Source organism: Phascolarctos cinereus, unplaced genomic scaffold (genome assembly GCF_003287225.1).
Source record: "Phascolarctos cinereus isolate Bilbo 61053 unplaced genomic scaffold, phaCin_HiC Scaffold_726;HRSCAF=1367, whole genome shotgun sequence".
NCBI lineage: Eukaryota > Metazoa > Chordata > Mammalia > Diprotodontia > Phascolarctidae > Phascolarctos > Phascolarctos cinereus.
Window position 1 is genome coordinate 198,648,640 of NW_027556098.1, and position 25,481 is coordinate 198,674,120.

Sequence of the window (25,481 nt, forward strand, 5' to 3'; positions counted from 1 at the left end):
TTGATCCCTTGGCTGCATTCCAAGCTCCTTTGCCTTATGGAATATCATGTTCCACGCCCTGCGGTCTTTTAATGTAGAAGCTGCAAGGTCCTGTGTAATCCTGACTGTGGTTCCATGATATTTAAATTGTTTCTTTCTGGCTGCTTGCAGCACCTTCTCTTTCATCTGGTAATTTTGGAATTTTGCTATTATATTCCTTGGCGTTGTCAATTTGGGATCTCTTTCAGGTGGTGATCGGTGGATTCTTTCTATGATTAGTTTACCTTCTGGTTCTAGGACTTCTGGGCAGTTTTCTTTTATGATTTCCTGAAAGATACTCTCCAGGCTCTTTTTTTCATCATGATTTTCAGGTAGTCCAATAATTTTTAAATTGTCTCTCCTGAATCGATTTTCTAGGTCGGTTGTTTTACCAATGAGGTATTTTATGTTTTCATCTGTTTTTTCATTTTTTTGTTTCTGTTTGACTGATTCTTGGTCTCTCATAGAGACATTAGTTTCCATTTGTCCAATTCTAGTTTTTAACAGATTGTTTTCTTCTGTTAGTTTTTGTACTTCCTTCTTCAACTGGCCAATTGTGTTTTTAGGGACTTGTTTTCTTCAGTGTATTTTTTTTCCAATTGGCCAATTGTATTTTTGAAGGACTCTTCTACCTCTCTCATTTGACTATTAAAATCCTTCTTGAGCTCTTCTAAGAAGGCTTTTTGGGCTTCAGACCAGTTCATATTCCCTTTTGTTGTTGCAGATGTGGGTTTGTTGACAGTGTCCTCTTCAGAATTTCTGTCTTGATCTTCACTCTTCTCATAATATGAATCTATGGTACATTTCTTTTTACTCATGGTATTTCTTTATTCCCTGGCATTTAAAGAGTTTGAGCTCTCCTGCTGTGGAACAGAGGGCACTGACCCAAGCTTCTTGTGTTGGGAGCCTAGGTCTTGGTCACTGGCTTTGTGTGCTGGGGCCTTTTATGTTGGCAATTGGAGGTTGTAGGTTTCTGGCAGCTTACCTCGTGTTAGGCCGGAATCAGCAAGGCTGGGACTTTAGGAAGACTTTAGGTTGCTTTCTTCTGCTCCTTTCAGATGAATGTTGCAGGGTGTTTATCCGCCTGGGGCCCCCTGCAGTGCTGCTTCCCCTATTTTTGTTGAGGCACTGGGAGACCCATTTGCTGGGCTGCTGTACTGCTCCCCATTTTTCTTCCAGTTCAGCTGTTCCAGGGTTTTTTTTCTGGTGTGATATTTCTAGGTTTTCAGAGGTTGATAGGGGAGAGTGAGAGCAACTACCTTTTCACTCCGCCATCTTGGCTCCCAGAAGCAGAAATCGCTGAGTCTTTTTTCTCAAGATTTTTTATTTTTCTCTTTCCTTTTAATGAGTCCTCAGGAGCATTTTTAATTTCCGTAGTTAACCTGCTTCTTCCCCATCATTTTTGCTAGATGAAACCCAAAGATTTTCTCAGTAGCTCATTCAGAGACAAGGCAGACTTGGTCTTTGTGACAAAATGCCCATATTCCCACCCTTCTACCCTCCAAATGAGTATGATTTGAAGGCTGATCTTACTATGCATCTAGAACTTTTCTGTACTAAATAAGAATTTTAAACATTCAAGGAGAGATAATTGAGACTTCCCTCAGAAAGACAGAGATTAATAATGTATTACAAAATCCTATCAGTCAGTCAACAATCATTTATTAAGTACCTGCTATGGGCTAGCCACTCTGCTGTGAGCTAGGGAATGCAAAGACAAAAATAGAAGTCTTAGCTGTCAAGAAGCTTACATTCTATTACATTTGGAAATACTGTGCAGAGAATAAAATTCCAGTAACTTAATGGCAGATAACAGCTGAAGTGGTAAAAAAAAAATTAATAAGACATTCAGAAAGAAAGGGAAAAATTGAGATGGAACAGATTTTAGGGTGAACTGACCAAAAGTGCAGATACTAGGAACTCATCCTTCTAGATTAGAAAAATCTGTATCAAAAAGCAAAAAAGAAACTGAGGTTGCCCTTCTCAGTAAGACCAATTCTTCTATATATACCTTTGATCTCGTCCTTTCCTGTCATTTCTGGTCAGTTGTCCCCATTATCATTCTCAGTCTATAATCTTCAATCTGTTCTATTTATAGATTTCTTTCCCATTGCCTAAAAATATGCTTGTCTACCCCATCCTTAGGAAAAAAAAATTTGTTTCACTCCTACTAACTTATACTTTATCTTTCCTTTCCTTTTTAGCTAAATTCATAGGGGGAAAAATCTATATTCAGTGTCTTTACCTTTTTTTACTCTTTTTTTGGGGGGGAACAGGGTTTAAGTAATTTGTTTTGATTTTTACACTGAAGTGCCCCCTATAATTCTTCTCCCATGTAGTATGCTCTTCTACAATCCCATCAACAACAAACTTAAGCAAAACCTTTCTCCTTCTCTTCCATACCCTTTGCAACCTGGATTCAACCTTCTTCTTCTGAAATTGCTCTCTCTAAAATTAGTAGGGATCTCTGAATTGCCAAATGGCCTCTTTCTTGACCCTTTACAGCATTTAACAGTATTGATCACCTTTTTTTTTTCTGGATACTCTCTCCTCTCTGGATTTTTATGACTGTTCTCTCTTAGTTCTCATCCTACTTGCCTGACAGCTTTTTCTCATCTCCTTTGCTGAATCTTTATCCCTTTCACTGTCATCGCTACTTGCCTGGGACTACTTCAGTAGCCTTTTAATTGTACTTCCTGAGTTGTTTCTACAGTCCAATCCAGATTCCATAGTGATTTTCCTAAAAAGCATAGATCTGAGTATGTTACCCCCTTAGTCAATAAATTCTGCCATCATTGCCTGGCCATACCCCCATAAAATCCAAAGCTTCTCTAAGGTAACCTTCTACATATGCTGCATGTGTTTAATATGTATACTTATTTATATACCTGTCTCCCTGACTAGAATGTAGGCTACCTGAGGACAGGAATTATTTTTAGCATATAAGAAACACATCTGTTGAGCACATAGGAAGCTTGATTGATTTATTGATTGATTTCTTGAGTTACTTGCCTAATGTAACACAACTAATTAGTGTTGGCCAAGCCAGATCAGAATTTAGGTCTTCTGTCTCCTAGGCCAGTTTGTTTTCTATCATATCATATATAGAACATGCTTGGTTTTCTTTTTTTTTTTCTGTAGCTCGACCTGTAGCCTCCATTTTGGAATTTCTTCACCAGATTCTTTATATAGATAACTCCTTTTCCATTTTCTAATATTTTTTCAGTGCAACACTCACTTTCTACCAGTTTTTCTTCATTGGTAAATGGAATTTGACGTTTCTTCCTTCTCTCATTTGTTAGGCTCTTTTATCTTCTGTAAAGGTAATGACAGTTCTATATTTGACGTACCTAAAAATACCTTTCTTCCAGAGGTATACATTATATGTATGTGTTATCTTTAAAGTTCAATTGATTTATTCCATAGTGCTTTTTATTAAAGGTCTTTATTAGTGGGGAAGTCTGCCCTTTGAAGAGTCATACATAACTGATACACAGAAAGATGAGTAACAGAAACTGTATTAACAGTTTTATACAAGTTTCTAATGATTCACTCCAGACATGCCATTCTATATATTGTTTGGGGTTTTTTGTTTTGTTTAACTTCATTTTGCAATTCTTTTTCACATTTATTTCCCCTTCCAAATGTATGCTTAAAAAAATCAATGGCAGTCCTCTGCTATTACTTCTTTGATACTTTAAATTTCTTTTCCTCCCATTCTTATGGCCTTATATCTGTTCTATCAATTCTTGCTCCAATTCTTCTATTATTTCTACTATTTGCATATTTATATATTTTCTCTTCTGCTGCTATTACTAGGGCAATGTCCAATGAAAAAGTTTTCAGACAACAAATAGAGCCTTCAAAGTTTAATGACACTCTATTTTGTAACTAACACCAAATCCTAATCCTTCCCCCATACTCTTTTTTTAGTGGTGATAAAGAAGAGTTAACCTCCCTTTTATCCATAAATAACCAGATTTTCTGTTTTTGTAGGAAATAGACATTCCAAAAATCAGTCAGAATTAGCTGTGTATCCTTTACCCAATGTAATTTTTCTAATGTTCAAAAGAAAATTTCAGTTTTTATGTAAAATATTTTAGTAATTCTATAATTTAAAGTGGTTATCAATGAATCTTAATTTTGAGTGTGTTTTCCTCAGATGCTTTTCAGTTGGGTCTTGTGGAACGAGAAATCAGTGAATTGCTACAGGGATTACATCGAGTCCAGACTCCACGACCAACTCAGAGACCTTTTGTTGAAAAAGATGGATACATCAAACAGAAGGAAATTTGTTCAGATGATGTCTGCTCCATATGTCAAGAAGTACTCCTAGAAAAAAAGCTACCAGTCACCTACTGCAGGTTATTTTTCTCTTGAGATAAGAAAGTTAAGGAAAAATTCTTTCTAAATTGGCTTGTCTTTACCATTTAGAGAGATGGCATGTGATGATTCATTAATACAAGGAACAATATGAATTGAATGTGATCTCAGTACCAATTCAATTGATTCAGAGTTATTTATGGTAATACAATGGAAAGGCTGGCTTACGAATACAATCTGTGAAACCTTGGACAAAACAGTTAACTTACCTGTCTGCCTCAGTTTCCTCTTTGCTGAATGAGAGGGTGGGACTAGAAGACTTCTTGGATCCCTTCTCAGCTCTCTTAATCTGTGAATCTATTAATTATGAGGTTTCCCAAAATGAAAAATTAAACCTTTTCTATGAAAGATAGCCTATTGTAAGAATTGTTTTCATACTGTTTTCTATGGTAAACTTTAAAGGATCAAAAATTAAATTAGGCTTACAAAATCAATCCTAGCCTTTAATTTCAAATTAAAATTGCAAAATAATTTATATGCATAATTTATATGATTACATACATATATGTACATATATACATGTGCATGTATACATGTGTGTATATACTTCGAAGGTAAAGAAATGATGTAATACTATTATATTTATGGTAGCACTTTAAAATATAAAGCTGTTCCCTCACTTTGCTATGGTAAAATACCTTATAGTTTTCAAAATCTATTTCAAAATATTTTAATATATAAATAATATATATTATATAACATATATAATATAATATATAATATATTGTAATATATAATACATATATAATGTAATATATTCTATATTATATTATATGATATATAATATATAAATAATAATTTAAATGTTTTAAATGTTGATAAGTACTTCAAAAATTTATTTGCACTTAAATATTTGAAGAATAAATAAAATTTTGAAGTAGTTATCAATATTTAAATTTAATAAATTTCATAATTTTATAATTCAATATATATTTGTGACAATATAAAATAAATGAATATTAATAATTAAATACATTTAATAAAATGATATTTTAAAATATTGTTCATGCTAATCCATCTTCTTAAAAAATGTTGCATTCTTTTATTTCCATTTCTTTCATTCATTTCCATCAATAATCTTCTCCCAATATTTAGGGAGCTTAGTTTTCCATACCTGTTTTATCAGCTTTTATCTGATTTAAGAAAATATTACATTTCCAAAGTGTTTCCTGAAGTATAAGTAAAGAACTTCATATAATCATAGAACTGCTGAAGTGGATAATATTTTAAAAGTAATCTAATCCAGCGTTTGTGAAACATAAATCCTATTTACTGCATCCTGAGTATCAGTTTCAGATCTCTGCTTGTCACTGATGAACAATTCATTATCCACCAAAGCAAACTATTCCATTTTTGGACAGCCTTATTTATTTCAAGATATTCCTTATTTTATATTAAGCCAAAATCTGCCACCCTAATTTCCAGCAATTGGTCTGGCATTTGCCTTCTAGTGCCAAACAGAACCAATTTAATACTTTGCTGCATGATAACCTTTTAGATATTTAAAAGCTATACCCCTTAAAGCCTCCTCTTCCCCTTTCTAAACATTCCTAGTTACTTCATTCAGTTCTTGTATGATTTGCTTTTGAGTCTCCTTACTAGTTTAACCACATTCTTCACCCACCAATGTGTTCTAGCTTATCTTAAACCTTTCTAAAATGTGACCCCCAACACTGGACATCATCAGTACTCCAAGATATTCCTCTCTTCTCCAAACTCTATTTATGAGTTGTTTTTTAAGCCCATGAACAGAATTGTGAATTTACTCCAATCAATTTTCATCTTGTTTAGGTATAAGATAATGACATATTTGTGGATCCTTATTTATTTATACATTGTGTTATTCCTCCCCTAATTTGTGTCACTTGAGAAGCATATTATCTACATCTCACTGAAATCACTAATAAAATGTTGAAGAGAATATAGTTAAGGTCAGGACTTTGAGGTAGCAGACCTCTGGGGAGCTCTTTATGTTGATCCACTAATCAACTCTCTAGGTTTAGTCAGTCAAACAATTCTAACATTTCTCTGTAAGGGTATTATGAGAAATTGACCAAGTGATACCTGAATGAGATCCAGTTATATTATGTCTATGGATTTTCCCCATTATCCTATTAAGTAACCATGTCAAAAAAAAAAAAAGAAGAGGAAGAAGAGGTAGAAGTATGCTTGTCTGCCATACAAATTCTCTATCCATGCATATAGGCTCACAGTGACTGCCTCTTCCTTAAGTGCTTATACTCTGTCCTTTTAAAAATCCATTCTAGAATTTTTACAGGAAACAATGACAAGCTCACTGGACAACAATCAACAGTCAATATTTAAAGTCTGTCTTCCATAGCTTTTGTTAATCTACTGTTTGTATGCCTCAAGTCCTGCAGCATCTCCCCTATTCGCTACAAATCCTTGGAAACAATATAATTTTTAAAATCTGAGATTTTAAAGATATAACAATATATAACATTATGGTAAGTGGGTGAGATTTTTAACTGTAATAAGTAATTCTCATGATATTCCACCAGTCCTACCCCAACCTCTCTGCTGACCTCCAATCTCATATCACCAGCTGCCTTTTAACTAGCTATCCAGTAGACATCTTAAACTAAATATATCTAAAATAGAGCTCTTTGTCTTTCCCCTTAAACTCTACTCCCACCTTCCCTATTACTATAAGGAAACCACGCCATGCACCCCGTCCCTAAGGTTCAAAACATAATAGTCATCCTCAGTTCTTCATCTCTGTCCTCCCTGTCATATCCAATCTTTTGCCAAAACCTATTGATTTCACCTTTGCAACATCTCTCAAACATCGCCCCTTCCTTTTCTTCTCTAACACTTGCCACCACACTAGTGCATGCCCTCATCACCTCATGCTTGGACTATTACAATATCCTGCTGGTGAGTCTCCCTGCCTCAGATCTCTCCCTACTCCATCCTCCACTCATCCACCAAAGTGATTTTTCCTAAAGTGAAGATCTGACGATGTCACTCTCCTACTTAATAAAACTGTGGTTCCCTATAGCCTCCAGGATCAAATACAAAATCCTCTGTTTGGCAATCAAAGCCCTTCATAACTTAGTCCCCTCCTACCTTTCCAGTCTTCTTACACCTTACTCCCTATTACATACTCTTCTATTCAGTGACACTTGCATCCTGGCTGTTCCACAGATAAGATACTCCATCTCTCAGCTCCTGACACTTTCTCTGGTTGTCCCTTATGCCTGGAACACCCTCCCTCCTCAACTTCACCCACTGGCTTCCCTGGATTCCTTTTAAGTCCCAACTAAAATCTCATCTTCTATTGAAAGCCTTTCCCAAGCCCTCTTAATTCTAGTGCCTTCCCTCTTATTTCTTCTATTATCTTGTATATAGCTTCTTTGTTTGTATTTGTTTGCATGTTGTCTCTACCATTAGATTGCGAACTCCTTGAGGGTAGGGATTGTCTTGGCCTCTTTGAATCCTGCTTAGCAAAGTGCCTGGCACATAAGCACTTAATAAATGTTTAGTGATTGATTTATTAATTGATTTTTTTATTTTACAAATGAAGCACTAATGAAATAAAATCCTACAATAAATGTAACAGGATAAATTGAAAATTTTCTGGTCTAACTCTTCTGCTTAGCACTTCCTAGAAATGTATAATTCGGTAGAGACAAAGAAATTATACCTAGAAATCAATTCAGAACTGTGTGTTATGAGGGGGGAAAGTTGTAGTAACTTTCTGATGGTAACAATTAATTTGATGTAACAATTCTTGGTGATGCACGGTTAGCAGAGAAACAGATTTGATGGTACATTGAATAGTTATGTTATTGGTGAAAAATAACTTTTGCAAATTCTCTGTTATTTCTACCAGGTATGGTTGTGGTAATAGTGTTCATATAAAATGTATGAAAATATGGGCTGATCATCAGGATAAGTCATCAAAAAACCCTGTTGTCAAGTGCCCTCTGTGCAGGGAAGAGTTTGCACCTTTAAAACTTATTTTAGATGAATTCAGAAACTCCAACAGACTTGTGACAGCAGCAGAGAAAGAAAGGCTTGACAAACACCTTGGAATTCCATGTAACAACTGCAGACAGTTTCCAATTGAGGGAACATGTTATAAGTAAGTATCAATCATTTTAAAAATTAGAAAAATAGGGGCAACTAGGTGGCACAGTCGATAGAGTACTGGTCCGGGAGTCAGGAGGACCTGAGTTCAAATGTTGCCTCAGACACTTAACACTAGCTATAATGCTAGGCAAGTCACTTAACCCCAGTTGCCTCACAAAAAATAAATAAATAAATTTTTTAAAAATTAGAAAAATAGCCTTTATTTTTCACACTATTGAAGCTTCTTAACTCAATAAATCCTAGTTTAATGACTCACCTTGGCATGCAAATGACTCTGAAAACCCCTTCAAGAAGAGCCCAAGCTCTGATAGGTGTATCCAAGCTAGAAACAGATGGTTTTGCCTGAGGACCAGGTTAGCTAACTTATAGAGAAGATCATTGCCAGAAGGATGACCACTAAGGTATTGAATTTTTCAGACCCAAAAATTAAAAGAAACATTGAGGGGTTATAGGCTACATTGGTGGAGATTTCTCAAATTACCAATCTTTCAAAGTGAATAGTAACTTCCTAGCAGCATTGCATGTTCCAGTCTAGTCTCTGTTCTGAAAGAGCTTATAATCTAATGGGGAAAACAACAATATACAAACAAGATACATAAAAGATAAATTGGAAATTATCTCAGAAGGAAAGCATTAGCATTGAGGATAGGGAAAGGCTTCTTGGATAAGGGAAGACTTTAGCTGTAACTTGAAAGAAGCCAACAGGTAGCAATGAAGAGTGTCAAAATTCCAGGCATGGAGGACAGCCAGTGAAAACAATCTGAGGCAAAGACATAACAAATCAAAAGTCTCCTGTTAATCCCAGCCTTTTTAAATGGACTGTTAAAATCTGTTGCATTTCCTTTTTTGTCAGCTTTCCCATATATTTTTAAGAAGAATTATTTCCTTTTCCATTCTACTGAAACATTTGCCTTTTGAGTTATTTTTGGAATATGTTTTGAATAAATCCAGTTTTTGTTATTTTTCTATTTGTCTTTTTTAAAGAAAAGAATTCTCCAGCCGTATTTCACTCTACTCTCCTTCATGTAAGAGTACTACTCTATGTTCCAGCCAAACCAAGCTAATATCTATTGCTCTATATAGTTCTGTCTTCTAATTCCATGCATTTGCCCAGGTTGTTGACCAGGCCACATTCTTACCTAGTAAAATGTTTCACTTTCTCCAAGAACCACTTTATACTTCACCTTTTCTATAATATTTTTCCTAATTCCCTCACAGATAAAAGTGATCTCTGTCTCTTTTTTTGTTTTTGTTTAGAGTTCTACACTTTGTTTAGACATCTCCTTTTCCCTTATCATATTCTGCTTTGTAGCATACTTATTTGTGTATGAGACAGTATGTCAGATAGCCAAGCAGTGTAGTTAGATGGAGCCCTGGACCTGGAGTCAGGAAGGCTTGAGTTCAAATTCAGCTTGAGACATTTAACTAGCTGTATGACCCTAAGCAAGTCACTTAAGCTTCTGCGCCTCAGTTTCCTCATGTGTAAAGTGGGAGTAATAATAATACCTGTCTCTCAGAATTATTGTAAGAATAAAATGGGATAATAATTATAAAGCAATTTGAAAACCCTATGGTACCATATAATACTAGTTATTATTTGTGTACAGATGAATAATAATCTCTCATCAGACTGTAAGCTGCTGGAGGGTAGGGGTTGAAATTTTCATCTTTGTGCCCTCCTTCCCTAGTACAATATCTAGCATACAATAGTTGATTAATACATATTTTTTAATTGTTAAAGTATGCTACAATCCTAACTGATATTCAGATTAATAGACTGAAGAACACTGTAAACTCATCAATTATAAATACATTTAACTTATACTCATTTGGGAAATGAGCCAATAAAGATTTTCATTAATTTTGAAACAAAAGTATTCTGGTAATTCTTAGTTAATTAGAATTTTTAGTTCACTAGAATATCTCATATCCCAGTTTATCAGTGTTTTATTTTCATAGTTTTATTCCTTAGGAAGTTTTGTGGTGTCCTTAATGTTCAAGTTGGAAGAAAAAAATAACCAAGTGATCATAATGCTTTTTTTTCTTTCTCCAGTAACAATGGAGACTTTATAAAAATTATCAAGGATATATTGTGCTTATCATAAGTTAATGTTTTTAATACAGGTATAGTGTGAGAAATTTTAGAAATTTATTTTGGTGATTTCAGAAACTAAAACTATACTTAAAACATCATTTTTGTAGTTTACATAGTCTACTGAATCTTAAGTATGCTATCACCTTTTCTTTTCCAAATAAGTCAGAATTTAATTCTTGAAGCCATTAGAAGTCTCGCTAATTTTGTTTTTACATATTTGAAATAAATTATTCTTCTTGATCAGTTTTCAATTTCATATGGTAAGTAATAAAAGATATTAGGATAGCAAGAAAATACATCATATTGTATGTGTGTGTGTGTGTGTGTGTATGTGTTACATATACAATATAAGAATTATGTGCTTGTTAATCCTCAGGGCTTCCTAAGAAACATTCGTTAATCCTCAGGGCTTCCTAAGAAACATCTATTTTTAGAGTATATTTGTGTCTTTTCCACCCCCCTTAGTTTTTAGGTTGGTGATCTATATACAGTTGCTATTAAATGATTGTTGATTAAATGAATAACTGCTAGGTTATACTTTGTGTCCTGGATAGAGTTAGAGTATGGGAGCTACCAATGACAAAGAGTAGGCCTAGGAGGAAGGATGCTATAGTAGAAAGACTTCTGGACATGGAGTCAGAAGCTTTGGGTTCAAGTTGTAACTCTGTCACTTGTCAGCTATGTCACTTTCACCCCTTGGACCTGTCTCCTCATTTGAACTATAAGATTATCTCTAAGAGCCTTTCCCATTCTATGACCTATCATGTAGGACTACATAATTTGATTTTGAGTTCTAATATTCTGTGACTTTCCCAAGGGTTGAGTTATTGTCTTTATACAGGTAACTCTCAAATCTATAAATCCAGCTCTTTCCTAATCCTCATTTTCATATCATCACTTGTCTTAGAGACATTTCCCACTAGATGTCCCATAAGTTCTTCAAACTCAACTTGTCAAAAACAGAATTCATCCCTTCCCCTAAACCTGCCTTTCTTGGCTTCCAATTTCTGTTGAGATTACCACAAATACAACTCACCCAGTTTCACAATATCAGAATTATCCTAGATTCTTCACCCAGACCCCAATTAATTTTCAAGTCATTGATTTTGTCTCCACAACATCTCTCAAATCCCTCCTTTTTCTCCACCACTGGGCCATCACTCTAATTCAGGCCTTTATTACTTGTAATTGGGACTATTACAATAGCCTTCTAATTAGTTTCCCTCTCTTCTAATTCTCCTCCACTTCATACTCCTTATAGATGCCAAATTGATAGTCCTAGAACACAGGTCTGACGATTTCAGTTCTCTGCTCAAGAAGCTCAGTAGCTTCCTGTTGCCTTTAAGATTGAATACAAATGCTTCTCTTTTGCATTTAAAGCCCTTCACAGTCTGACTCCAGACTTTGCAGCTAAACTGGCCACCTTGTTCTTCACACATTACATAATTTAATACTATAGGAAGGAAGATTACTACGGTAAAAATAGTCATAGAAGACTTCTTGGAGACAGTAGGCTTAAACCAGGCCTTTAAGAAAGGGTAGGAGATTCAAGAGGAGTGAGGGAAGAACTTCATAGGAAAACTACCAGACATGCTGCTCAATCATAATCCAATCTCCATATCTTTGCATGGACTATCTCCATGTCTGAAATGCATTCATTAACTCTTCAACTTCTGAGAAGCTCTAGGTATTTTCAAAGCTCAGCACGTGATTTTCCCCTCTCTGACTGTTTCTTTCCCCCTCAGAAACAACAACAAATATTTTGTATTTACTTTGTATATATTTTGCATCTACTTAGATATGTACATATTGTTTCACTTGATAAAATGTAAACTCTTTAAGTACTGGAACTGCTGCGTTTTATATTTGTATACCCAGTACCTAGTATAACCTCTGTTAACACAGTAGGTATTTAATAAATACTTGTTGATTAATCAGTTGAGAAGCAATAAAGAGGTACAGGTGAATTTAATGAAGCCTATGAAAACCAGAGAAATATAATTAAAGGAGGCAGGATATAATGAAGATATGTAAACCATTGCCTTAGGTAGAAGAGGAATAGATCAAATGTTACATAAAATTTAGCATACCATACACAGAGGTGATTTTTTTTTCCATGGTGACCTAAAATATCAAAATACAAAACGACCATCAGACCTGTAGTGACAATGATTTAACCTTGGAAACAGGGGCAGAAGGTACTAAGAATTAAATAATTCTTATACTGTTAGTTAACACTGATTTAATTGTTAGTATTCTCAGCATGTAAACCAGTTGCCAGTGAGTTGACATATTAGTAGAAGAAGTATACTTCATCCATATTGACATTCTTGCTACAAATGAATGCTACACTAAAACTTTCAAGATATAGAAAGAATCAGAAATGTATTTTGAATGGATCCCCTATGGAGGGTTTATAGAAAGACTTGGAAGAGAATTACAGAGATTAAGAAGGAAGCATAGTAGCTTTGACCCGTGCTAGTGGAAGATGACCCAAGATTTATGTGACCTTGGTTATATCTCTTGAAGGATAGATAGATAGATAGATAGATAGATAGATAGATAGATAGATAGATAGATAGGTAGTCTTTCCATCAATACATAGATTGATTTATATTTATCTATTTATATAGACTAGAATTCATAACCATTTATAAAGAGCCATGATAGAGAAGTATATGAGTGAGGTAGAAAGCTAAAATAACATTTGGCTGTGACAAATCCAACACTTAGTGTTCTATAAATGTAGTTAGTCATTCAACTATATTGACTCTCAAATTTTCACATGTAAAGCATGAACAGTAAAATTCACACTGGTGATTTCACAGTGTTGTTGTATAGCTATTACTATCAGAATGTACCTGATTAGAAGATAAAATAATGATCAATTATAGAACATATTATACTCTGATAATAGAGGATGATAATAATGTTCATGAGAGGCAGCCTGGTGTAGTAGAAAGAGACAGCTAGATTTGGAATCAGGAGACCTGAGTTTGTATCCTGGTCCCAATACTTACTAGTGGCAAAATGAGGATTTAAAATCCCTGTAGCTCTTACCTCAGTTGTTGTGAGGTTTAAATGAGATAAAGTTCTGTACAGGCTTTGCAAACCTTAAAGCGCTTTATAGATGTCAACAATTTTACTGTTGTTTTATTATTTTCAATTATCTGTATTATAGGAAGTCTTCATCTTAAGCCTACTGATCATTAATTAGTGAGGAATCTAAATAATCATTAGCTTTATTGAACAGTCATTGAAACATGCCCCAGGAAGGTTAAAGGTACAAAGGCTTTGATTTATCATTGTTTACGTTAGTCTGAAATATAAACTATTCATTTCCAATGTGTTGCAGTATAGAATCGAGCAGTGAGATTGTTTTAGAACTCCTCTTACGTGAAGTGGCCAAAGAAGAATATTATTATCAGTATAAAGTGAATTTTGAGAATATTAAAATATGTTTTATATGTAATACCTTAAATGGTTGAAAGCCAAATACACATAAATTGTAGATTAAAGATTGCGTTTCTCCATCGATGCCCTTCTTTAATGTGACTAATAAATAAGAGCGAGTGTAAACAGTAAGCAAGAAAAAGCAAAAACAGTAATAGTAAATGTCATTTATCTATCTATTGGTGAATATATTCAATAAGAAATATTGCCTTTTGGGGGCAGCTAGGTGGCACAGTGGATAGAGCACCGGCCCTGGATTCAGGAGTACCTGAGTTCAAATCCAGTCTCAGACACATAACACTTGCTAGCTGTGTGACCCTGGGCAAGTCACTTAACCCCATTGCCTAGCCTAAATAAATAAAATAACATTTTTTAAAAAAAAGAAATATTGCCTTTTTGATGCAGTGTGGCCTAGTTCATGAAGAAAGAATTGTCCTCAGAGATAGGAAGACCAGAATTTGAATTCCATTGCTAGCACAAATGGACTTGTGACCCTGGACTCAGCCTTTCAGTGTTTTAGAAAACTCTGTAAGACTTTGTTATAGAAAGGATGTTGATATCCATTGATAGAGGGACTTTTCTCCTACACGAATTCCCTATACAAATGAAATCACAGGTGATAGCCCTATCCTGTATTGTCTTTAAGGGAAATCTATTTAGATGGATTCATGAGCTTATTGGTGGGCATAGTCCCTCCACCAGCACAAATCACAATCATTTCCATTTTGCCTGTGTCTTCTTGTAAGTCTTCCATAGAAGATTCACCCAAAATGGAGACTTTTCTGATTCTTTTATTATTTAGGGAGTACTAGAGCAATACTCAGGCTGCGTATCTGTTATCCTTTACTCTCTTTACAAGACTGACCCACCTTCTTTTCTGTTCATGTATATCACTGATGATCTCTTACTTCTTTGACACAACCCATCATAGGCAATATGCTATAGCATAACTACACCCATCATATATCTTACCATTTCTCTTTGTGACACCTTTGATTTTGATTTTTCAGATATCATGGTGTTCCATGAGTCGGGAGCCGTATACTGTCAACCAAAGAATAATAGTTTTAAAAAGATGAGCTTTTAAGCAGTAAGCAGTTTGAATTCTTTGAAATATCTATTTAGTTTCCTAAATGTTACCCAGCATGATCTCCTATTTAGTTCTAGACCCAATTCACTATCTATTTGTAGTGACTTTCACTTTTTTTTTTGTATATGATTTGTTCAGTGCTTACCAGGTCAGATGCCTTCCATATCACTTTTTAAAGAAAATACTTATTATAGAGTATTATAGACAGATAAAATTCTAGGTAATAATTCAAAAGCCTTTGAGCTCTTGGTTCTGAGCCCAGAATTTTTAATAATAATAATAGTAATAATAATAAATTAACATTCATATAACATTTTCAGGTTTACAAAGCACTTTTCAAATGTTATTTTATTCTCACAACAACCCTGGAAGGTAGGTTGTATTATTATCCCCATTTTACAGATGAGGAAACTGAGGCAAACAGCATTTAAGTGACTTGCCCATACAAGTAGTAATTGTCTGAGGCAAGATTTGAACTTGGTCCTTCTTGATTCCAGCTCTACTTCTATTAACTGCACTTCCTAGCTGCTACTTTCTAACATATCTTCACTATACTCACCTGTTCCCATCTTTGCACTGAAAATATTAAATATTAAGGTATATTTTGACTTAATCTGGAGTTTATTCAGCTCTTCATACAGTTTTCTCTATTTCTTAATCCTTAATAATTACTGGAACATGAATTGTCATTGTCTTTGTATTTGTCTGCTTGTGTTCATCATTAAGAGTGCTAAGTCAAATGAGAAGTTTTCCCATGACATAGTGTTATTTGTTACCTTCGGAACATGATGAAACCAATTCTGCCAACTCCTTTTTTTGACCCTAGAAGAAACTTTGAGCCATCCTTCTATTAAGCTACTGTTGTATTCTGTACTTGCATTCTGATTTCATTATGTATAAAAGTGTGGCTGTAGAGAGCTGGGCTGAAAACAAGGAAGATTTCTGTTCAAGTCCCACCTCTGACACATACTAGGTATGTGACCTGAAACATATCATTTAGTATTTCAGTATTCTAGGCAACACTCTAAGACTCTAAGCTGCAAAAAAAAAAAAAGAAAGAAAAAAAAAGAAAAAGTGCTCACCTACATTGATAGACATATCCTCACCCAGGAGTCCCTATACCAATGAAATCACAGATCTAGTTCTTTCTATGACTAAGAATGTGAACATGGATATGATTCAGTTCTCCTATAGTACCTCACATCATTAGTCTTAGACAAAAAAAAAAATTAAACCAACTCAGAGTACCAATAGTTAATGTCATTACATAATTAAAAACTATGTGATTCTTAGTACTCTTTGCCCCTCTTTTCCACCAGGCCACTGTGAAAACAGGGTGAATCTACACAAGAATGGGAGACCGTGTTATATTTGTATGTGCTTCCTGGAACACCATAGTCAAAAATTTCATCACTTCTAGGCCAATGATTATATTTAGCTAAGCTGGTCCTTGCACAACAGCAGAAACAGTCTATTTGGGGGCCCATTCTGGTTGGGTAGAGCTTGTACCTTGCTGTCATGAACCCAAATAACCTTTTTGCCATGATGAGGCATTGTAAGAGAATTTTGATGGAAGCTGAAAATTGTATTTCCACCAAAAAAGATAAATTCTCATCTGAACCTTTCATACTAACGACTGAATATATTTCTTTACTCTTCAGAGTGTTGTTTCAACAGCTTTGAATAAAATCAGAAATCAATTGAAGTTTTTTAAACATCCTGTAAAATTTACCTGTAATCTGTAAAATGGATCATTTCAGAGGGACCTATAGCATGATTACGTACTAAACTATGTTCCCTTATTTAATCAACAAGTGTTTGTTGAGCATTTACCACTTACTCATCCCTGTGCCAAGTAAAACAGGGTATTTGCCCTCAGAAAATATAATCTAGATGTTCCTGACATGAATAACATGGATGAAACAATTAGTAAACAAGTTAAATGGAAAGGAATTCTAAATGCCAAAATGATAATCTACTACTATAGGAATTGTGATAAGGGCAAAAATAGTTCTAGAAAGCTTCATGGCAGAGGCATGGCTTCAACCAGGCCTTGAAGAATGTCTAGGATTCTGAAAAGTGAAGAAAGAGCTTGCTAGGAAAGCTATCAAACACTTGATCATATTCCAAAACATCTGGATCTAGCATTTTCTTTGTTTTGGTATTTTAGGTGCACTGAATGTACTGAATATCACCTATGCCACGAATGTTTTGTTAGTTGTTGCCATCCTCCACATATTTTTACTTTTCGACAGGTATAGTATTCATCTCAAACATTTATTATGTTCTCTAGTATAGGCAATCTCTATAGGCAATCAAAAAATACATTTCAATTGTAATGATAAACTGCAATGCATTTTTATTAAAGCCTAATATAATCAAAAGAGATGGAGAAAGGGCAGAGAAGTTGAAAAAAAAAAAGGAAAAAGGAGCTTTGGTGTAAGGTGTAAGGGCTAACCGAGGAATGGCCAGTAGTAATGGAAAAGGCAGAATAGAGATGTGATTATAGATCAAAATAGAATAAATGACACTGGTCAAGAACGAATGGTCCAGATATGTGGTAAAAAATGATAATATTGAGAAAAGTTGACTTAATGATAATGGACAACTCATTTAGACTCAATACTTTTTATTTTGGGCGTAGTCATCATCTTATTGATATCTACCAAATAGTAATTGCTACTGTATAAGTCACTTCTAAATGTATAGATAATATAGATAAATGTTTTATGGCTTTACTTCAGCCTAAATTCAGAAATGGTTAACATCACACATAATTTATCCTGCTAAAACTTTCAGCTAACAAACATTATAATGAATAATTTCTTACTATTAGTAGCAATGTTGAACCTTAACCATAGAATCACTTTTGGATACCTACAGTTGTTAGGAAGTATTCCCTTAAGTAAAGCTGTCTCTGCAACTTTTTTTTTTCTTTTTGGTGAGGCAGTTGGGGTTTAGTGACTTGCCCAAGGTCACACAGCTAGTAAGTGTCAAGTGTCTGAGGCTGGTTTTGAACTCAGGTCCTCCTGACTCCAAGGCTGGTGCTTTGTCTACTACACCACCTAGGTGCCCCTGTCTCTGCAGTTTTGCTCATTTCACCTTATTTTGCCTTCTGGGTCCAAACACAACAAGTCTAATTGACCTTCCATATGATATCCTTTAAATATTGGATCATAGCTAACATGTCCCTTTTAAAAAATCTTCTCTTTTCCAGGATGAATATACCTACTTCTTTCTAATGATCCTTCAATGGCATAATCTTTCACCATCTTTATATCTCTTACCTGGATGTTCTCCAACTTGGCAATATCATTCTTAAAATATGTCCCAAACTGGACACTATAATTTAAATGTGGCCCAAGCAAGTCAAAGTACAGCAGGACTGTTAACCTCCTTAGTCCTGAACAATACATCTCTCTTAATACAGCCTATGCATGCATTAACTTTTCTGGTTATCATGCTAGTTACTGATACTGAGTTTCAGGCTCACTAAAGCCTCCAGATCGTTTATTCATATTAGCTGTTTTCTAAATATGCACCCCTTATCTTGTCAAGAAAATAGGTGCTTATTAAGTGTGTGACAGGCATGACATGTTTATAAAGTTGATTTTTTAACCTAAATGATTCTTTTTTTTTTAAGGCAGTTGGGGTTAAGTGACTTGCCCAGGGTCACACAGCTAGTGTCAGGTGTTTGATTTGAGGCAGGATTTGAGCTCAGGTCCTCTTGATTCCAGGGCCGGTTTTCTATCCACTGTGTTACCTAGCTGCCCTCTCTAAATGATTCTTTATATTTGTCCCTATTTCATCTTATTATATTTATTCTAGATAACATTTTATACTGTTGCCCCTCCCACATTTTATGAGTGTATGAAATATGCCTTTATCCAAATCATTGATACAAATGTTAACACAGAGTCAAAGAAATCTCTGGGGGTACTACTCCACTTGATTTCATTCTAAGGTTGAATTAATAATAATCCTTTGTGTTCAACCATTCAAACAGTATGAATATACATAACTATTATTGTTTGGACCAGAAGTGTCAAACACACATCCCACAACATTCTCTAGGGTGATTTGAACTACATTAAAACATAGTTCTTATCTGATTTTAGCATGTTCATGTATTGATAATAATAAAAAAGAAATAAATAATAGTGTGGTTTTCTAAGTCAATAGGCAACAGCCTGCAGAAATCCTTAGGTATGGTTAGTTTAAGGGCCCCTGTTTCTATCTGAATTTGATACCACTGATCTAGACTATATATTTTTTTGTCATTCATGCATGGAATAGAAGGAAGATTTTGTTAAATTTTTCCTAAAATACAAAATATGTAATATTCCTCTAATCTACCTATGTTGTCAAAAAAAAGTTAATTAAGTTAGTTTGGCATGACATTCTTTGTGAAATCACTCTAACTCTTGGTGATCTTCACTGTCTAGATGTTCACCAAAGAGCCATTTAATAATATTTTCTAGGATTTTACTAGAAATCAAAACAAAGCTCACTGACCTATCAAAATCAAGCTCCCTGGAAGCCTCTAATTTTTATTTTCAAATCAAGACATTTTTTCTTTTCCAATATTCCTTTTTCAAGATCTTGAAAAGGTTACTGACTTAGCAATCACATCTACCAATTCTTTAAGTCAGAAAGCATTCATCTAAGCATCTTCATCTCAACTCCCAAAGGACAGGTAGGTGCTCTCTTACTTTTCATTTCACCTACCTTTTGTTGGGTTTCAACCCCTGTTTAGCTATTTTTGACTGTTATTTCCAATCTGAAAATTCTAATTTTCAGAGAAAACAGAAGCAAAAGGAAAGGGAAATAGTTCTGCCTTTTCTCCTGCCATGCATTATCATAATAGCAATTCTAAACAGTAGCCTTATTCCTTCTTTGATCTTTTCTCTTCTCTCCAGCATAGCATTAAATAACATTTTTTTGTTGATTGTAGCATTCCTCACCAGTGTTAGTTTATTCAAACTTCACCACTCTGGACCTTATTCTTATGGGATCATTTCATGCTTTTGTATTCATCCTCAGTTCCCTACCTTTGCTTTTATCTTCTACTAAATGACATTTGAAATCTGAAGTAGTTAATGAATTCTACATCTGTCCACATCAGTTTTTCTACATGATACCCCCATTTCCTCATTAGAATCATTTTTCCATGTTTTCAGATTTTTTTAAGAGCTTCTTATCCTTTCTGGCTGCCATACTCTCTAGAATTTTAGGGGTATGGGAACCTATTTATTCTTCCCCTGAATGCTTTAAAATCTGTTGTTTTTCTGAAAACCCAGATGTATGTCTAACTACTCTACCTTTCCTTTCCATTTCTAATACAACTTCCCAAATGGAATGTTTACTTCCACTCAAGTTTCCTATTATTTTTATCTCAGCAACCAGTTCCTCCTTGTTGGTGAGAATCAGGCCCACATTAATTGTTCCTAACATTCCTTCTACCATTCTTCGAAGATGAAGTTACCAGTAAGACAACCCAATTAGTTTCTCTGCTTTTGGCAGAAAGAAAATTCCAGATAATGTCTAAATAACTGACATCCCCCATCTCTACTATATCATGCCTCCATGCTAGGCTAAGAAAAGAAGAATTCTATTAGATTAGAAATTTATAAACGGTGCTTTCCTGCTACTTAGAAAACATTATCAAATATCAAATAGTGATGAACAATAATAACTGCTTTTTATTTTTAGATAAAAGAAAATAAAACATTGATATAACTAAAATAGTTTTTATGAAAATTACTTCCTTGTTTTTAGTAGTTTACCTTAAAATATGCTGTAGTACTACAACTTTATGTTGCAGTATGAAACATTGTAAATTGTAATATAAAATAATGTATAGGGGTAGGAAAGAAAAAACTTTAATAAATATTTAAATTTTTTGTAATTTATTTGCATGTCACTAATTTTTAACCATAAAATTTATATAGAAAATGTCTTTGAATTACAAGATAATCACTTCTTTTTTAACCAACACAGAAGAGAAATCAAAGGTGGAAATCACTAGAAAAAAATCCAGGGTTATGTCCTTCAGGGAGAATCTTTAAAAATACAGAACTTACAAATCAGACTGAAGAAGAAATGACACATCTTGAAAAAAGGTAAGAATGACATTTTAAGTAAATTTAATCCAGAAAGTTCTCTATTAGTTATAAGTTCTCTCAGGTAATTTCTTCCCAATTTGAATTATTTCAATAATGTTTTCAAGATTGGCCTTTCCAGGAGGCAAAAAGAGTACTTTCCTTTGAGGATCCCTATTTTTGAATTTCCCTGCACAGACATAAAGGTTAATGAGGTTTAAAAAATAATGAATTCAATGAAAAACTCATCTGTTAAGTTCTTCCTCTCTTGTTGAGGAAGAAAGGAAACTTTATTCCATAAACCTATGTTTCTGTGAGATAGATATACTTCCTCTTTATTTTTATTCCCCTTTATACTCATACTTCAGTGATCTGTAATTTCATCAGTGTTGGCTGTTCTTCCACTGATATAGATTGCATTCCTTCTATGACTTAGTGTGCTTCTTTGATCATGACTGTGGCTAAAAAGTTAATCACCCTATGGATGATAAGCTGGGAGTAATAATAAACTATTAAGAACCACCCCAGAAATTTCTTGGGGGACTAATATAAATCTAAACACAATTCTGAAAAAGGAAAGTTGCACATATACATAGTATTTAACAAGTGTTTGTTTAATTGGAGTATAATGGAATTCTGTGAATCAAACCTGTGTTTTCCATCTTACCAAGTGGTATTAAAACTATATTGTTAAGGATAAGAAATGAGTAGATTTTTTCAAACTTTATATTTCATATAACTTTATTGCCTTCAGGGTAATAATTAGCATTGTCTTTAGTTATGAAGCACAACCTTATAGCAATAGTATAAGTATTTTATTACATGTATCCATAAATCAGTATTTATACTTCCACGTTTCTTCTTATTTCAGTATCATTTGCACACCAAAGCATGTAGTAACATCACTTCCTCTCATATTAATTACAAAGAACAGTAAGCTGCTTGCTCCAGGGAACCAGTGTCGACTTTGTTTGAAGGCATTTTGTCTTGGTCAGCATACAAGACTATTATCATGTAATCACAAGGTAAAGTAATAATAGTAGTCTGTCCATGTCATTTTGGTCAGCCTTGTTCCTTCATTTCAACTTTTAACTATATTTCATGGCTTCACACATAGGTAAATAAATACATGAGTGATTTCATAATCTGTTATTCACTTATTGGTGCTATGCTAGAAAGCATACAGAGTGAATAAGTAGACCAAAGATGAGAAGTTCAATCCCTTTATTAAACTTTGCAGAAGTTTGGTTGAGATAAAGCAGAATTGTAATATCGTAGAATCTTAGAACTGAGAGGACCTTAGAACTTAGAAGAGTGTCCCACATCCTAAGAAAGGATTCTTAATTATGATTAATCTTTTTCTCCAGTAAAATGAAATTAAAGTTCAAGGTTTTGGTCTTCCTTTATTGACATGCTGCATCCATTTAAAGAGGGGTGTTAATACCTATATTTTGTCTTATCAAATTATTAGAATTTTTGAATGAAAGATATCCTCCGCCCTCAGTGATGATACATGCCTACAAACATTGCTACTGGGGAGACTGAGGCTAGTGGGTTACAAGTTTGAGAATTTTGAGCTGCATTATGGTCAATTGCATGTTTGTACTAAGTCCAGTATCAGTGTGGCAAGTCCACAGGAGCAGAGAACCACTGGGCTGCCTAAAGAGGGACAGGTCAGGCCCAAGTTGGAAATGGAGCGGGCCAAAGCTTCTATTACTATCATCCGTGGGGTCAGGTCTGTGAGTGGCCACTGTACTTCCAGCCAGTGAGGTAGATTCAGTCTTACTCCTCCCCAAAAAATATATGAGTATGTGTAGATAGATAGATAGATAGATAGATAGATAGATAGATAGATAGATAGGTAGATAGATATGTATATGTATATATGTATGTATATATATATGTGCATGCATACATACACATTTATATACACACATGCACATATATTTATGTGCGCACATACAAACATATGTGTATGTTATACATGTATATACATAGATATATACAAACATATATGTATACATTTTATATTATATAAATGTGTGATAATTATTGTTCCATGTGAACTAAAGCCAGAGTCTAAAACTTTTAGCAATAATTAATTTTCAACTGTTTTATTAATTTCTTCACTAGAAAATAAATATTTAGATAGATTTAAATGAAATTATCCATTCAAGAAAATTAATCTTGAATCTTTAATATGACCTGCAAAAGCAGTGTTTATCAGATGACTCAAAATTTAATCAGTACATAAAATGATAGCTCAGTTGTATTTAAGGGGGCCTGGCTTTATAAAAAATTTAAAACATACCTCCTTGAAAAATGAAATATATCTTTAGTCCTTGCTTAATAGTTGTATTTTTCATGTTTTGATGAGACTTTATATATTGTATTACTGATTATTATAATAAAGATGATACAATTCTAACATATATTTTTTTAAAGTTTCATAGGAAATGTATTGATGATTGGTTACTAAATATATGTAATTCATGCCCTATTGATGGCCAAATTGTCTATAACCCTTTAATCTGGAAAAATTCACTGATTAATGGACATATACAAAAGCAAATACCACATACAGCTGCCACTCATCTGTCAAAGCAGGTATATCCAGAACTTTTTATACCAGGCACTGGATTGCTCTTTAAAGAAGGCAAATTTGACCACTTACCTGAAAGATCTAAAGATAATTTCGAAAGACTCAATAATCATCAAGATTCAACAAATTTGAATGATAAATTAATGGGGGATGGTCTATACCCTTTGCAATCAAGTGATCCAGATTCAGGTAAATTAATCTTTGATTATAAAATAAATCACCATTTCCCTAGCTATCTTCAGGATTCATCCCTTAGCACTGCAGGGAAAATGTCATCTCAAGTTTTTCTTCCTTCCATTACCAAGACTGGAATTTATGCTAAACCTGGAAGCCCATTTGTCAACAGAAAGTCATATCACCCTGAACAAAAGCCAAAGGGGAACAGAGTGTCTCAGTACATGGACAATCTTACACTGAAGAAGATTCTTGCCACTAAAATAAGAATTGACAATGAAAGTTCAGATGTTACCTTGCCAGAGGTTTTTCATCATATGGTGAACTGGGATACAACTAACCCTAGCTCATCCAAAAGGGAGAATAATATTTTAGGAAAAATCAGACGAAACCATGGTCTCCTATCAAGAAGGCCTATATCAAATGCTTTAAATACTGAAGCTCAAGAGTTGTCTTTAATAATGGAAGGAGTTCCTCTCTGCAAAAGTTAATTTGAGTATTTTCTAGGATTAAAATGTATTTGCAAAAAATAGCACATTTTTTACTGACTAATTATAAGTACTATTCTTGGTCTATGTACGCAGATACATACATATATATGTATTATTCCTTTATGTAATACACATATCTAGTTATCTGTGAATAGCATATCACACCATTTATTCTAGCACAGAAAATTTAAACAACCTAGTCTCTAATAAAGACACAGATTTGAATGTTCTGATGAGAAAACTTTAAGAAAAATGATTTTTAGATCATAATAAAATATTAATAATTACCAGAGCTTATGATCATTTCAATAAATACATGTGTTGGTTTTACTTAAATAAAAGAAATAAGCTTTCTTGGAATGAGTCACTTCAGATATCTTAAATTGTTATATGATATGCAAGTAATTTTTCCTGGCAATGTAATTTGTTGCTTGTATCTTTAATAATAATAAGTACAAATATAATATGTATAGTAGCATATAGCTTACAGGGAAATTAGGATGTGGGGTTTTATTATTAATTTTTCCTTGAAGTATTTTATATTTATATAAAATTTATAAATACTAAATGAGAATAAAATCTAGTCATCATGCCTTACTTTTTTGTATTTTCACAGTCTATATCACATCTACAATTGTTTGCATTATTTTATTTTTTGTATCAGTTTGGCAGATTTGACCGTGGAATTCATTAAGATGAACAACATCAAAGATTATGTTTTAAATTTTTTTCTCTCTCAAGAATGAAGAGTTAAAATGTTTTGTTTAAGGGATACCACTGTCAGATTCTGGCTCTGTTTCTCACTTTTCTATAACTTGTCAGGTTTTCACATCTTTTCATTTTCTAAGATATTAAACAATTTCTCTTCTGCTATAGGGAAAAGAAAAGGTTATTTTGGAGATTCTCATTCTCTAGATATAGTTTGGACTAGTTGGAATGTGATGTCTCTTCCAACTTT

The 25,481-nt window shown here is 33.9% G+C and overlaps 1 protein-coding gene across 1 annotated transcript in view; it reads left to right on the top strand.

Annotated features, from left to right (window-relative positions):
• The window catches only part of ZSWIM2 (zinc finger SWIM-type containing 2), a 37,176-nt gene extending 12,056 nt beyond the window's left edge, over positions 1 to 25,120 (top strand). Inside the window, exons 4-9 of the mRNA XM_020977552.2 lie at positions 4,181 to 4,382; positions 8,258 to 8,509; positions 17,326 to 17,410; positions 21,156 to 21,277; positions 22,128 to 22,281; positions 23,702 to 25,120. Coding sequence (XP_020833211.1) covers positions 4,181 to 4,382; positions 8,258 to 8,509; positions 17,326 to 17,410; positions 21,156 to 21,277; positions 22,128 to 22,281; positions 23,702 to 24,523 — 1,637 coding nt within the window. The 3' untranslated portion in view covers positions 24,524 to 25,120. The remainder of the gene's footprint in view (positions 1 to 4,180; positions 4,383 to 8,257; positions 8,510 to 17,325; positions 17,411 to 21,155; positions 21,278 to 22,127; positions 22,282 to 23,701) is intronic.
• The last annotated feature ends 361 nt before the right edge of the window (positions 25,121 to 25,481 follow it).